Source organism: Microcaecilia unicolor, chromosome 4 (genome assembly GCF_901765095.1).
Source record: "Microcaecilia unicolor chromosome 4, aMicUni1.1, whole genome shotgun sequence".
Taxonomy (NCBI): Eukaryota; Metazoa; Chordata; class Amphibia; order Gymnophiona; family Siphonopidae; genus Microcaecilia; species Microcaecilia unicolor.
In genome coordinates, this window is record NC_044034.1 from 237,304,965 (window position 1) to 237,317,882 (window position 12,918).

Genomic DNA, 12,918 nt, shown 5'->3' on the forward strand with positions numbered 1-12,918 from the left:
AGAGTACAGATCCTCTATTTTTTATGTTATAGGTCCCAAGTTAGTAACATAGTAGATGACAGCAGAAAAAGACCTGCACAGTCCATCCAGTCTGCCCAAGTTGTGGAACACTCTTTCTGTTGAGCTTTGCTCTGTGCAAACTATTGCTCAGTTCAAGAAAGATTTAAAGACCTATATATTTGTTCAGGCATACGGGTCAGTTGATTATTGATTTTGTTTTAATAAAGTGGATGACTCTGAATTAGTGTTGTTTTGTTTGCATTGTTACACATTTTGTATGTTTCTTGTGTTCCCCGCTTAGAATGTTTTAGATATGTGGGTTAGAAATAAAGCTTTATTATTATTGATTGCAGAATATAGGGTCCAAAGTTTAACACCGCATTGTAAGTCTGCACTCCAGTTCAATAAAAGAGCTACACATTTCATTGAAAAATCAAATGGACTTTATTAAACATCATATCCACACATTAAAAGTGAATGTGGTGCCAAAACAGAAAACACAGGCTAAAATTAACATCCTTCTTAAGTAAATGAGTCCCGAGTTGACTGTTTTGACATTTCTCATTTCTTTCGTTTTGCAATTTCAATAATTGATTTCAAATGAAGAATATGAATCATGTCCACATTTTCAGATTGCAGCCATTGAAGAACAGTATCCATTGCCATTAAAGCCAATGTAACTTTTGTTGGTGGAGGTGGAGAGTTATCTTCATCACTGCTGTCCTGACATTGATTTTCAGTAAGTGCATGACGACTTAAATCATTCGCAGCAATTGTCTGGTCATTTATATGATCATATGTAGGGCACTCATCATCGATATGAATCCTTTCCATAGTGTCCTCAATACCACACTGCAAAAACAGTTCTTGACACAGAGCTTCAGTCTTCTCTTCGGAGTCAGACTCAACTTCTAGTTCCCCTGTTTCTGGGGCAAATGCTTCATGTAACTCTCTCTCCCAGCATTTTTCAATTGTAGATAGTGTTATTATATCCCATGCTCTTCCTGCTAGATCAAAAACACTGGTAAGTGTTAGTTTTTTCAGACATTCAGTTATGGTGATTTCCTCAAGCCAGTACTGCCTTGCACCAAATTGAAGAACTAGATCAGAAATAATTAGCTAGCTCCTGAAACACATGAAAATTCTGGGGTCCAAGCTTTACCGTGTTATATCAAGCCACTTTATAACTGGTCTATGGTGTAGATCATGATCTACTACTTCGAAAGTGCTGGACATGTCAAACTGCATCACTAAAAACATATTACTCAAGCTGGCTTCTTCTCTAAAGTTCAGGTAGATAGGACTGTTTCAGTACTATAACAGGATCATAAACCTGACTGAGATTTATCCAGGAAGGAAAAGGAAGATAAGTAGTCCGTTATTTGAGCTGCTACTATACTCTCCGTCACCTTGATCAAAAGTGGAATAGATCCAACTGGTCTGTAATTTGTTACATCACTTGTAGAGACCAAAGTGTTCTTAGGTTTAGGGGTTAGTATAATGGAACACTTCTTCTCAAGAAAAAGACCACGAGATAAGAGATATGTGTTTGAAGGAGGTCAACAAAGGAGCTGGGAGTGCTCTTTAGTAAGTGACAAGGACAGGGGTCCAAGGTACACTACAAGAAGGAATATTTTGAAAGAAAGGATTTAACTCTATCGTGCAAGGGTATAGAGAAAGAGGACCAGAATGTATCTGAAACTATGTCAATAGGATTAGATATGCTGGTTGGCATCGAAGAATTGCCTTAACCAGGTAATGCTACTGAATATCAGCTATAACCACTGTCACGTATGCACTATCTCCAGCTCCCACCTGGGGTTAACCCTGCAGCCACCTGGAGGGTTATACCTAGAACTACCCAGGCCTGCTGTCACGTGGCTGCAAGCGATCTGGAGTAGTGAGCCCTTGGGCTGCTGCCAGAGCCCGGCAACTGCAGGAAGACCACCCAACAGGGAAGCGAGGACAAACACCAACAGACTGGTCAGGAACCACACACTAGAACAGACTTGGCTTGGCTGGTATGGAACCAAAAGCGGGAGCAGACTTGGCTTGGCTGGACTGGAACCACAAGCTGAAGCGGACTTGGCTTGACTGGAACCACAAGCTGGAGCAGACTTGGCTTGGCTGGACTGGAACCACAAGCTGGAGCAGACTTGGCTTGACTGGACTGGAACCACAAGCTGGAGCAGACTTGGCTTGGCTGGAACCACAAACTGGAGTACTCAGGCAAGGCAGACACGAATGGGGAAGGGCTAAAGCTAAGGACAACCAGGGTGGAACAAGCAGGCAGGGAACTATAGCAGAAAACAGACAGATCAGGGAAACAATAAGGAACTGGAGCTAGGCAGAGCAGATACAGCAGCAGGGAACTAAAGTTAAAGACACACTGGGCTGAAACAGCAAGAGGGAAACTAGAACTGACCATGAGCAAAACAGCAACAAACAGTAAGGAACTGAAGCTAGGCAGAGCAGATACAGCAGCAAGGAACTAAAGTTAAAGACACACAGGGTTAAGTGACTTGCCCAGAGTCACAAGGAGCTGTAGTGGGAATCAAATCCAGTTCCCCAGGATCAAAGTCCACTGCACTAACCACTAGGCTACTCCTCCATCGAAGGGCTTGAAATTTGAATGAGGCACTAATTTACTAGTGGGTTTTTTCTTTTTCTTTAAATGTACAGACTGGGCAGCTACATGGCTATCTGTTATCTATACTCTGGGGGTTACAAGTGGAGGCACAGAAGTTGAACACCTATAGTGCTCATTAGGATTGGGGAGGAGTTTGGGGAGGGAGGTGGGGAAGAGGAGGGTGAAGTGGATACAGGGTGGGGGGGGGAGTAAAAGCTGGGGTCCCTGATATAGTTGGTGGGTGGATATTCTGTTCTTAATAAGCTGGGTAGAGCAATGGGGATACAGCTGGGATGTCCCTATTGCTCATTTAGAGCAGTTTTCCTATTAAAAGTACACTCTGGTACATGGTGTCACGTAGTGCCTTTAACTATAGTGACCTAGAATGTCTGTGGCATTTCCTCACTAATTAAACAACAAAAATTCTTGCAAGCTTTTAATCACAAAAAGGTGTCTATTACTCTTTTAAAAGAAACACAATTAGATGCTAAAGAACATCAGAAACTTTGTCGCTGGTGAGTAGGCTCCTATTTTGAGTCTCCTGCCTGGGACAAAAAGGCAGGAGTTATAATATTAATCAGGAAAGGTATCTAAATTATTGCACACACAGTTATTCATGATGATGCTGAATGACTACTGTTGGTGCACTTAACTACTGAGGGTCACCCCTTGCTTTTATGCAATGTGTATGCACCGAATAGTTACATTTTCTATAGGCAAACTATCCAGAATCTCCAGAGTTTCAAAGGGATTCCCTATTTGGTAGGTGGAGATTTCAATGAAGTGGGTAATCTAGAGCTATACAAATCATGTGGAAGATCTCGCCATGTGGCTAGGGGTATTCCATTGATGTGTGAAATTCTGGATATGGCGAATGAGTGGCGCACTTTACATCCGATAGATCAGGATTGCACGCATTCGTCTTGTGCACACTCTATCTCCAAGATTGATTATATTTTTACGTTTAGAACGCACCTCCCCGAGCCTTCCAGTGGAGGTTTGTGGTCCATTCATATGGGGATGGGAGATTTTTAAAAAATTTTCTCATGCAGAAATGACAGATGTACAAAACAGCGAATGCTGCAGCATGTAGATGATCCTGTTTTGTGCTAAAGCAGTGTTGCAAGGCGAGATTATAGCCTATGCTAGTCACCAGAAGAAGCCAAGGGAGAGGGAATTCTTTCTTTGGATAAGAGAGGTTAGAACACTGAGGCACCTCTATGAGACCAATCATAGTGCTCAGGTCAAAACTCAGCTTCTAGAACTGCAGCAAACCTTGAATGAATTGATACATCAAAATACACAAAAAAAAAAATCACTCATTTGTTTAAAATACCAATTATAATCTATTATAACAGCAAAACAATGCATCCTGGCTGAATGGATTACAAACAGATACCCTACTCTGCAGGGGTGGAGACTGCGAATGATTCACTTAATTCGAATGGAGAGGATGAACATAAAACATTTTTCTTCAAAAAAGGGAGAGAGTTGGATGAACTGCTGGAGTTTGTTTTTGGACACTTTAACGCCAGCAGTGCGAAGTCGCCTTCTGAATAGATAACTGTTAAACCAACCACTGGTGGAGTGACTATATGTTTTCTGAAAGGAAAGAAAAGGGGAACTAGGGAATGGGGTAGATCGGGAGGGGGTGGGTGGGATAGGGAGTTTGACATAGGAATAGTATACTTTATTGTAATAGGAATAAGCTACAATGGGACAAGTTGGTGGGCTGGGAAATTGGGACTAAAGAAAATTACAATGACTTGTTGACTGTATTATTTGAACAAGTTTGACATGATGTTTTTGTGAAATGACCAGATTGAAATGGTGTCTGACTTGCTGCTTATCAATAAAAATGATTGAAACATAAATACCAATTATACAAACATGCTAACAAGAGTGGAAGATTGCTGGCCTGTTTGGCTCATCCTGTTCCTCTTGTTCGCTTAAAGACCATCGTCTTGTTCTCCCAAACTCAAAACAAGCCATTCTAGAATCTACACAACATGGAGCATTCTATTTTGCAGCAGCCACCCTTTGGAATTCTCTCCCCCAAGAATACTTTTCCAGAACTTGAACAAAGTGTTTTCTATTGGTTTGTTTTGTCTGTTCCTTACTTTTGTTCTTTCCTATTTAAATTGTAGTTCTATTTCTGTGTGTTATACAATTTATTTTTACATTTGTACACCACTTTGATGCATTAGCAAAGGCGGTATAGCAAGTCTGAATAAATAAATTAAACAAATAAAATGCCACTGAAGCTCCTTGTGACCCTGGGCAAGTTATTTAACCCTCCATTGCTCCAGATACAAAAGAAAAAAAACCCCACTTAGATTGTGAGCCCACTAAGGATAGAGAAATTACCTGTGCATAATGTGTACAGTGCTGCGTACGTCTAGTAGCACTACAGAAATGATTAGTAAAAGAAAAAGCTTCATAAATAAATTTTTTAAATGATAATCAAATTGTATTTATCAATTTAGAAACAAATTCTACCATGTAATGTATTTTGGATTGAAAACATGGAAATTTTCTCACCTTGACTACCCCATCAAAGCCAGGGATAGTGTTGACCTTTGCATTCTTGGCTAACAATTTGCTTTCAATCTTATCTCCCATGGCATGAATAGCATGCATGTCAGGTCCAATGAAGGTGACATCTGCTGCTGCCTGTAGAGAAAATTAATGTTTTAACTTTGTGACAAACACATATTAGGAATTAACTTGACAAACTTCATTACAGCAAGCAATACTGATCGGCCCATCCACACAACATAGAAGGACTCCTGAAGCAGGCCAGTGGGCTGATACACGGCCATGTCAAGTTGTTGTTGTTGACCAATAAATCTTCCATATCAATACAGCATCATCGCTTTATTGAGTCACCTTCGCTGTCTCCTTAGTGGTATTAACTATGAGTTCTTACTTTTCCATACTAATACTAAATGATATAGTACCTAAACAGCTATAGAAAAACTACAAATTCTATCAAGTGAGCTAACATGTTAAACACATATCAGATTCCAGCCATCTGTTTTTGGGCAAAAGAGACAAGTGATAGAAAATGCTGCCTCACGTGCTGGCTACACTTCAGGATCCATGTGTTCCTCCTTACTTTACATCAGTCTTCAGTGCGATTAAGTACACCAAGCTCCATTGAGCAGGGCTTCTCTTCTATACATCTGTATAAGTACTGTGTACAACTTGAAGCACTATATAAGTATTTAAAAGCAGTTGCAGTATCAATCTTGTTAAATATGTATACAATTCACATACATTTAAAGCATGGGATCCCCAAACTCTTTGGTCCGAGGGACACATTAAACCTTTAATTTCAATGAAACAGCAGGGGATTTTGCTTTGGGGAAGGGGAATCTTCCCCCATTCCTACAGCCCCATGCTGTGGCTCTGAGACTTTCATGTATATATGTATGTGTGCATGTGTGGGAAAGGGCATGCATGTCAGGAGATGGGTATTGATTAGCTTTCTCCCTGAGAGGAGGGGAGAAAATTCATGTTCCGCCACTAATCTGAGCTCCCTACGACCCCCAAACTATGTAAACTGTGCCTAAGGATTCTGGGTAGCCTCCCCATCCTGCATACCAGTCCCCCCTCCCCAAGTATAGCATCTCTCCCTTTCCCTTCCCTCCCCCACCAAATGGTGCTACATCTCCCTTTTATTTTCTCTCACAGCCTACCTTTTACTGTTCCCACTCTCTCTATTTCATATGCCCAGCGAAGTGGGATATCGCAGATTGACGATTCCAGGGCTACTGTCAGGTACTGTATGTTAATTTGCTATGTTTTTACAGCAGCAGGAGGTAAAGGGAGATGTAGGACTACGGGGATGAGAGAGAAAGATGCTATACCACAGAGAGATGAGGAGGCTGGGGAGAGATGCTGCATACAGCAGCGGTGGCATGTGCCAGAAGAAACAGTTTGGGAACCACCAAGTCCATCTGCCAAAAACATCTAAATCATGATTTTCAAAAAGGCAGAATTTAGAAGTTTTCCACAGAATTTGTCCAAATAGCAAGGGGACGTGTTGTGGGCATTTTTGCGCAGGACTAGGGCAGGCGCAAAATTAGGACGTCTTTCAGTGATAATGGAACAAGAAGACACATTCAAGTCTAAAAAGAAGTACATTTGTATTTAAACCTGATTCAATCATGTCCAAGCAACAAAAAGATGCTCTAATTGAGCAGCTGACCACTGGAGGGATTAAGGCACGACCCCTTCTTAATCCCCCAGTTGATGCTGTCCCCTCCCACCCCCCTAAGAAGCAAAACTTAAAGGCAATACCAGACTGTATGACAGCATTCAGTTTATAATGGGCAGTAGCCTAGGTCAGTGAGTGGACTGAACAAGGGGATCCAGATCCAAATCGCACTCTATCTAATACATTTGTGGTGGAAATTGTGAGCCCTCCAAAACTATCAAATTACCTACTGTACCTAAATGTAGGTGAAACATGTAGGGTAGAAAGCAATTATGGTGTACAGTTATGCTTTATTCTGTTCCTGGAGGGCTCACAATATATAATAAAGGAGTTATGGTGGGAATTGTACCTGGGCACCATTGTTTAAAGTTCACTGCACTGACCACTAGGCTGCCCCTCTGATCTGCAGAGACATCTGTATGGCCATTTCTCTCAAACTGATGCCAGATGTTCTTGAGCCTGGTTTTTTGTCATTTATAAGTTGGACATGTCAGTTTGGAAAATGACTCTTCTTTTTATACATCTGTACATCTATCCTTGAACCATTTTCAAAAGGGAAATCCAGATATTTCTCCGGTTTGAAAATGGCTCTAAAATGTACTTTTTATGGACATAATGAGCTAAATGTTCCAATTCTGACTTCGACCTTTTATTTTTTTTCCAAAAACTCCCCTATTACTGCTTGTATGTTTACAGGCAATTGTACCCTAAAAATATGTCTACCCTGAGACGTGGTACCATGCAGGAGTGAGGTCACTGAGAAGAGGAGCTCCCGCACTTCCTCTTCAACTTACTCCTTAAGCAAGCTTTGATGTGCCTTTAATGGCATTAGAATTTCTGTGAATCACTTTACACATTGCCGCTGAGTGATGTAGTGGCGAATTTCCCGAGAAAAGTGAGATGGCAACTAAACTGCAGAAAAATAGAAAAGGACAGAGGCAGGAATCTTGATTCCAAAATGGCGGATGTGCACACCTCACCCTGCTCTAATGTGTGCTCCGAATGAACGGCAGAGAACTCCGCAGAAGTCACTGCTGCAGTGGAAGCAGCTCTGGACAAGAAATTGCAATCCTTGTATGACAGAGCGGAGTCCACGCATGAAAGATTTGATGATTTTCACCTGGATCTTGATCATATGCAACAGAGAATAAGGGATATTGAAGACCACATGGCGGAGACTGTTGAAGCAGCAGGGGCTTTGCAGAAAAAACTAAAAGAGCTGGAATTAAAGTTAGAATTGTTCACATCGTAACAACTTAAGACTCATTGGCCTACCTGAGCAGATAGACTCAGAGGTTGAGTTTTCTCGAACCCTGGATGCCCCAGGCTCTGCAGCTTAACAATTTACATGGCTCGCTGAGAGTGGAGAGAGCGCATCGGGTGGGTCCGAGGAGACAGAACTCTGCTATATTGTGAGCTGGTCACCCTTCCAGGCTCTGGCCAGGGCTGACCCTGCTTAGCTTCATTCACACAGAGTCACGGTTGGGCTCTACACTTCTCAGTAATTCACCAGGACTCTGCCTCAAACACAGGGGAGTTCTCTGCCTCCTCTTCACCTTCCACAAATGTTCACCAACACCGGGCTTCTTATAACTAAAGGTTTTATTAGTTGCCATTTAACATAATCTTCATGGCTTATTCCTTCATTAACTTAAACATTTCTTCTTCAATTCAAACATTTAAAGCAGTTCCTCAAACTTTCACAGTTCAAACAGCCAAACACAAGCATTTACTTTTCTTTGAGAGTAGTGCAGCTGTCACCATTTCAGCAGAGAGCTTCAAAAGTCCACAGAGTTCAGCCAGTACCTTCAAGGGGATCTTCTTCCTCCCGCTGCCAGGTCTCCAGCTCCTTTTCTCTTTCTTTCACCACACAGGCAGGTATAAGGTGGTTAATTAGCTTCTCCACCCCTTTAGGCTCTTCCCCCTAATTCCAGGCAGGACCCAGCCCACAACCACCTACACCTGCTTCCAGCCCAGGACTCTCCTTGGTCCCAGCAACCTCCACCTGGACATTCCCCTACTGGCTCCCTCTAGTGACCCATCCTGGACATTTTCCCCCATTTCTATGGGAACATCGCCACCTAGTGGCCTACCCAGGATAGGACAGCACCTTATTCTTCACAATATATATATATATATATATATATATATATATATATACACACACACACACACACATACATACACACACACAGTGCAATCCGCTTAAGTGCAAGGGTCTGCGACCAAAGAAATGCATGCAGTTAACCGGAGCATGCACTTAACCATTGTGACCCAAAGAAGCTTGACATCTGATAAACATATGTATAGTACTGTTTATTATACGTACAGTATACAGTCTCCATTAACTGACGATAGGCTTACTTGAAGTAATCAGTTATAGTCCTCTGTACAATATTGGGTTTGTGAGTTCCATAGACTACGTCTGCCAGACGGTAAAAACTGTCATAGCACTGACATCCAGTGGCCTCCAGATAGGCCCGCACGGTGTTGAGTCATTATCTTATTCCGTAAAGGTCTGCACATTGAAAAGAAGTGTATAATTGTGGATCCCATGGGTCGCTATATAATCCTATAGATTTATTTCAATCATAAGCCCTGTTAGTCAATGTATATGCGCCTAATCAGTATGACAGGGGTTTCTTTCAAACTATACTTAAATACATACACTCCTTTGATCAGATTCCAATTATCATGGGGGGAGACTTTAATTCAGTGTTTGATCCTTTGGTGGATAGTACTGGACCCTCTAGGGTGAGACCTGTGAATTGTGCTAAGGGGGTGCCATGGTTGTGTTCCTCATTAGATTTCCTGGATTCTTGGCGTCTGTTTCACCCGGGCGAAAGAGATTATACACATCTTTCTACAGCTCACGACACACAATCACGTATAGATTATTTTTTTTGGTATCGACAAGTTGCTCTGCATCCCTACTTCAAGCAGAGTTGGTCCTACCCAGGTGTCAGATCATGCATTGATCTGGGTCTCCACTTCTTGGGATACTGATCGGAAGATCCGGGCTCGCTGGAGGTTTCCTAGAGAGTTGTATTACGACACTCAGTTTTACTCCTATATACACTTTCAGTGACAGGATTATGCAGAGTTTAATAGGGAGAGTTTTCAGACAGATCCAATACTTTTCTGGGAAGCAGCTAAAGTGGTGATGAGAGGTTCTATTATATCTTACTATACAAAGAGTGAGGGATGCAGAATTACTTCGTTTGAAAGCCCAAGCTCGGAGAGATAGGCAACTTTTTGGATCCACTCCAAACCCAGTTAAGAAACGTTTACTAGCATCGCAAGCTACTTTGAACCACTTGATCCACTCTAAAACGCAGAAGTCATAGGTATATCATCGATTTCAGTTACACAAATATGCTAATAAGCAGGGAAAGATGCTGGCAAGGCTGGTGAAACAAGTAGGGGAACGTGGTTTGTATCCAATTAACGGATGCAGAGGGAATCTACCATCGTACAACAGAAGGTATCAATGAAGTGTTTAAAAAATATAAGTATTTATATTTCTCTCCAGAGGATCTGGGTTTAGACAGCGAGATGTATCTCTCGGGACAGAATCTCCCCAAGATCACAGGAGCCCAGCAGGATCTCCTCAATGTTGATATCTCAGAAGATGAAGTTAGGTGGTATATTCGAGATAGTCCTTTACATAAGTCTCCAGGAGTGGATGGCCTTTCTTCAGAATTTTACAAAATTTTAGTATCGTAAATTGCTGCTTGTCTGTCGGTGGTGTTTAATCATTTTCGCCAAGGAGGTGAATTTCCAGAGACCTTGCGAAAAGCCCAGATTGTGGTGGTGTTAAAACCAGGAAGGGACCCCCCCCCTTAAGGCAGAGTCATATGGGCCTCTTTGCTTCCCTTTGAAACAAAATCGTTTGCAAAAATTATGGCCAATCGACTTGCTCGGGTTTTGCCAGATTCAGTGGTAGCCCCTCGGGTGAGTTTTGTGAGGGAACGATCAGGGGCACAAAATATGAGACAGATTTTGGCATCAATGGAGACATTATAGCATCATTCTACACCTTCGTTACTTATCAGCTTTTATGCGGAAAAAGCATTTGATCATATTCATTGGAATTTTATGTTCACAACTTTAGGTGCATATGGTATTGCTGGTTTTTTAAAGAGGGCGATAAGCGTTCTATCACAATCCTGTAGTGGTGTGGGTGAATGGTCATCAGAAACATTTGGAATCGCAAGAGGTACGAGACAGGGATGTCCCCTTTCTCTGCTCCTTTTTGTTTTGGCCATCGATCCTTTGATCCGGGATATAGTGGGGGCAGAGGACGCGAGAGGAGTCAGGATAGGCACTGAACAATTCAAGATATTTGCTTTTGCAGATGACCTCTTGGTGCTTCTGTGTAAGCCTCAAACGTCTCTGCCAGCAGTACTAGAAATCTTTGCTGAGTTTGGAGATTTCTCAGGTTTCCGTCTTAACTTAGACAAATCTGAGGACCTTACTATTCATTTGTCAGAAAGGAAATGGGAACAATTAAATTGTCCATTTAAGAGAGCGGGGACATCCTTCACCTACCTAGGGATTCAGTTCACTGGGAATCCTACGAAATTGTACCAAGTAAATATTGCCAAATTGTTTGCCTCTACTTGGGAGCTTCTTGGGAGATGGGAGGGACTCCTGGTATCGTTATTGGGACATATATCTTTGTTTAACACGATCATTTTTCCTAAATAGCTATATTTCTTGCAGACCCTACCATTGTAAAAGGGATGCAAGAGCTTGAGTATAATTTCAAGATTCTGTTGGGTGAAAAAAGGCCGCAGATTCGCTTTTCTAGCTTGGTAGGGAACTGGAGTAGAGGCAGTTTAGATGTTCCGGATATTATGATGGTATGTTTGCTGCATCTTCTGGGGGACTGGCTTTTCGGAACGGAGCATTACACTTCAGTACAAATGGAAGCGGCTTTATGTCATCCCTTGCATTTACACTCTTACAAGCAGTGCCGACGGAGCTGCCAGTGTATCTCCGTTCAAGTGTTCTAGTGCGTCCCTTAGTGGTTCTGTGGCGTGATATGGCAAAACTTTGGTCCTTTGACCCCTGCTATAGTAGACTGTTGCCCATATGAGGGAATGGAGATTTTCTCCTGGGAACAGAGAATCCCCGTTTGTTGTTCTGGGTGGATAGAGAACTTAACTCTATACAAAACATTTTGGAGCCAGGAGGTACCATCAAGGCCCTAGAATCGTTGCCGTTGTGTGCCTTAGATTGGGTGGATAGACTTGCATATAAACAGGTGGCCCATTATATAGCAGCACTGCCCAAGGCCTAAGTTGTCCCCTAAGTTTCATGAGTTTTTTTGAGATGGCAGCGAATGATCCTATATTGATTTCCCTGCTTCATAAGAGATTATTGCAGTGTTGTCCTCAGAAGGACCTCTGTGTAGTTGCACGTAGGTGGTCAACGGATTTCCAGAATCTGGTCACATCTCAAGATTTGTTGAGATGTTTGAGATGGATTCAGAGATGGGCACGTGGAGCGGAGCTCAGAGAGTGCCAGACTAGAGTGATTTACAGGGCCTATTTGTTCGAGGTCAAGGTTGTGTATAATGGGTGTTGTGGATTCTCCTCAGTGTGAAAGATGTAATAGTTCCCCAAATACTTTTTACCATACTACCTGGGCTTGTCCACCAATTAAATCTTTTGGATTAAAGTGCCTCGGTTTTTGGAGAAAATAATGAAACAGAAGGTACAAATGCTGCCAGATAATGTCCTTTTGGGCTATGTTGCCCCTTTGAGGGTCTGGACTGTCCACCAAAATTCTATGATCCATAAAGCATATCTTGTCAGTAAGAAATGTATCCTAGCAAAATGAACTCAACCAGAGGCTCCTTCATACTGGCAATGGCGCAACAGATTTCATGTGTTACTCATTTTAGACCGTCAGGATTCCCAAACTAACTTTAAAATACGCCGCCACTTTTATTTAACTTGGGAATGATATATTTTTAGTTTGGCACATCAGGCCCGTAGTAATATTCTTAACCAACTTGGGGCTTTATCAGGTTCTTGTTAAAGTCTGAGGGCTGAGTTTC

The 12,918-nt window shown here is 42.1% G+C and overlaps 1 protein-coding gene across 1 annotated transcript in view; it reads right to left on the reverse strand.

Annotated features, from left to right (window-relative positions):
* PCCA (propionyl-CoA carboxylase subunit alpha) overlaps positions 1–12,918 on the reverse strand; it is a 1,085,625-nt gene that overhangs the window by 717,483 nt on the left and 355,224 nt on the right. Inside the window, 1 exon segment of the mRNA XM_030201346.1 lies at positions 5,171–5,302. Within this exon segment, the coding sequence (XP_030057206.1) occupies positions 5,171–5,302 (132 nt within the window).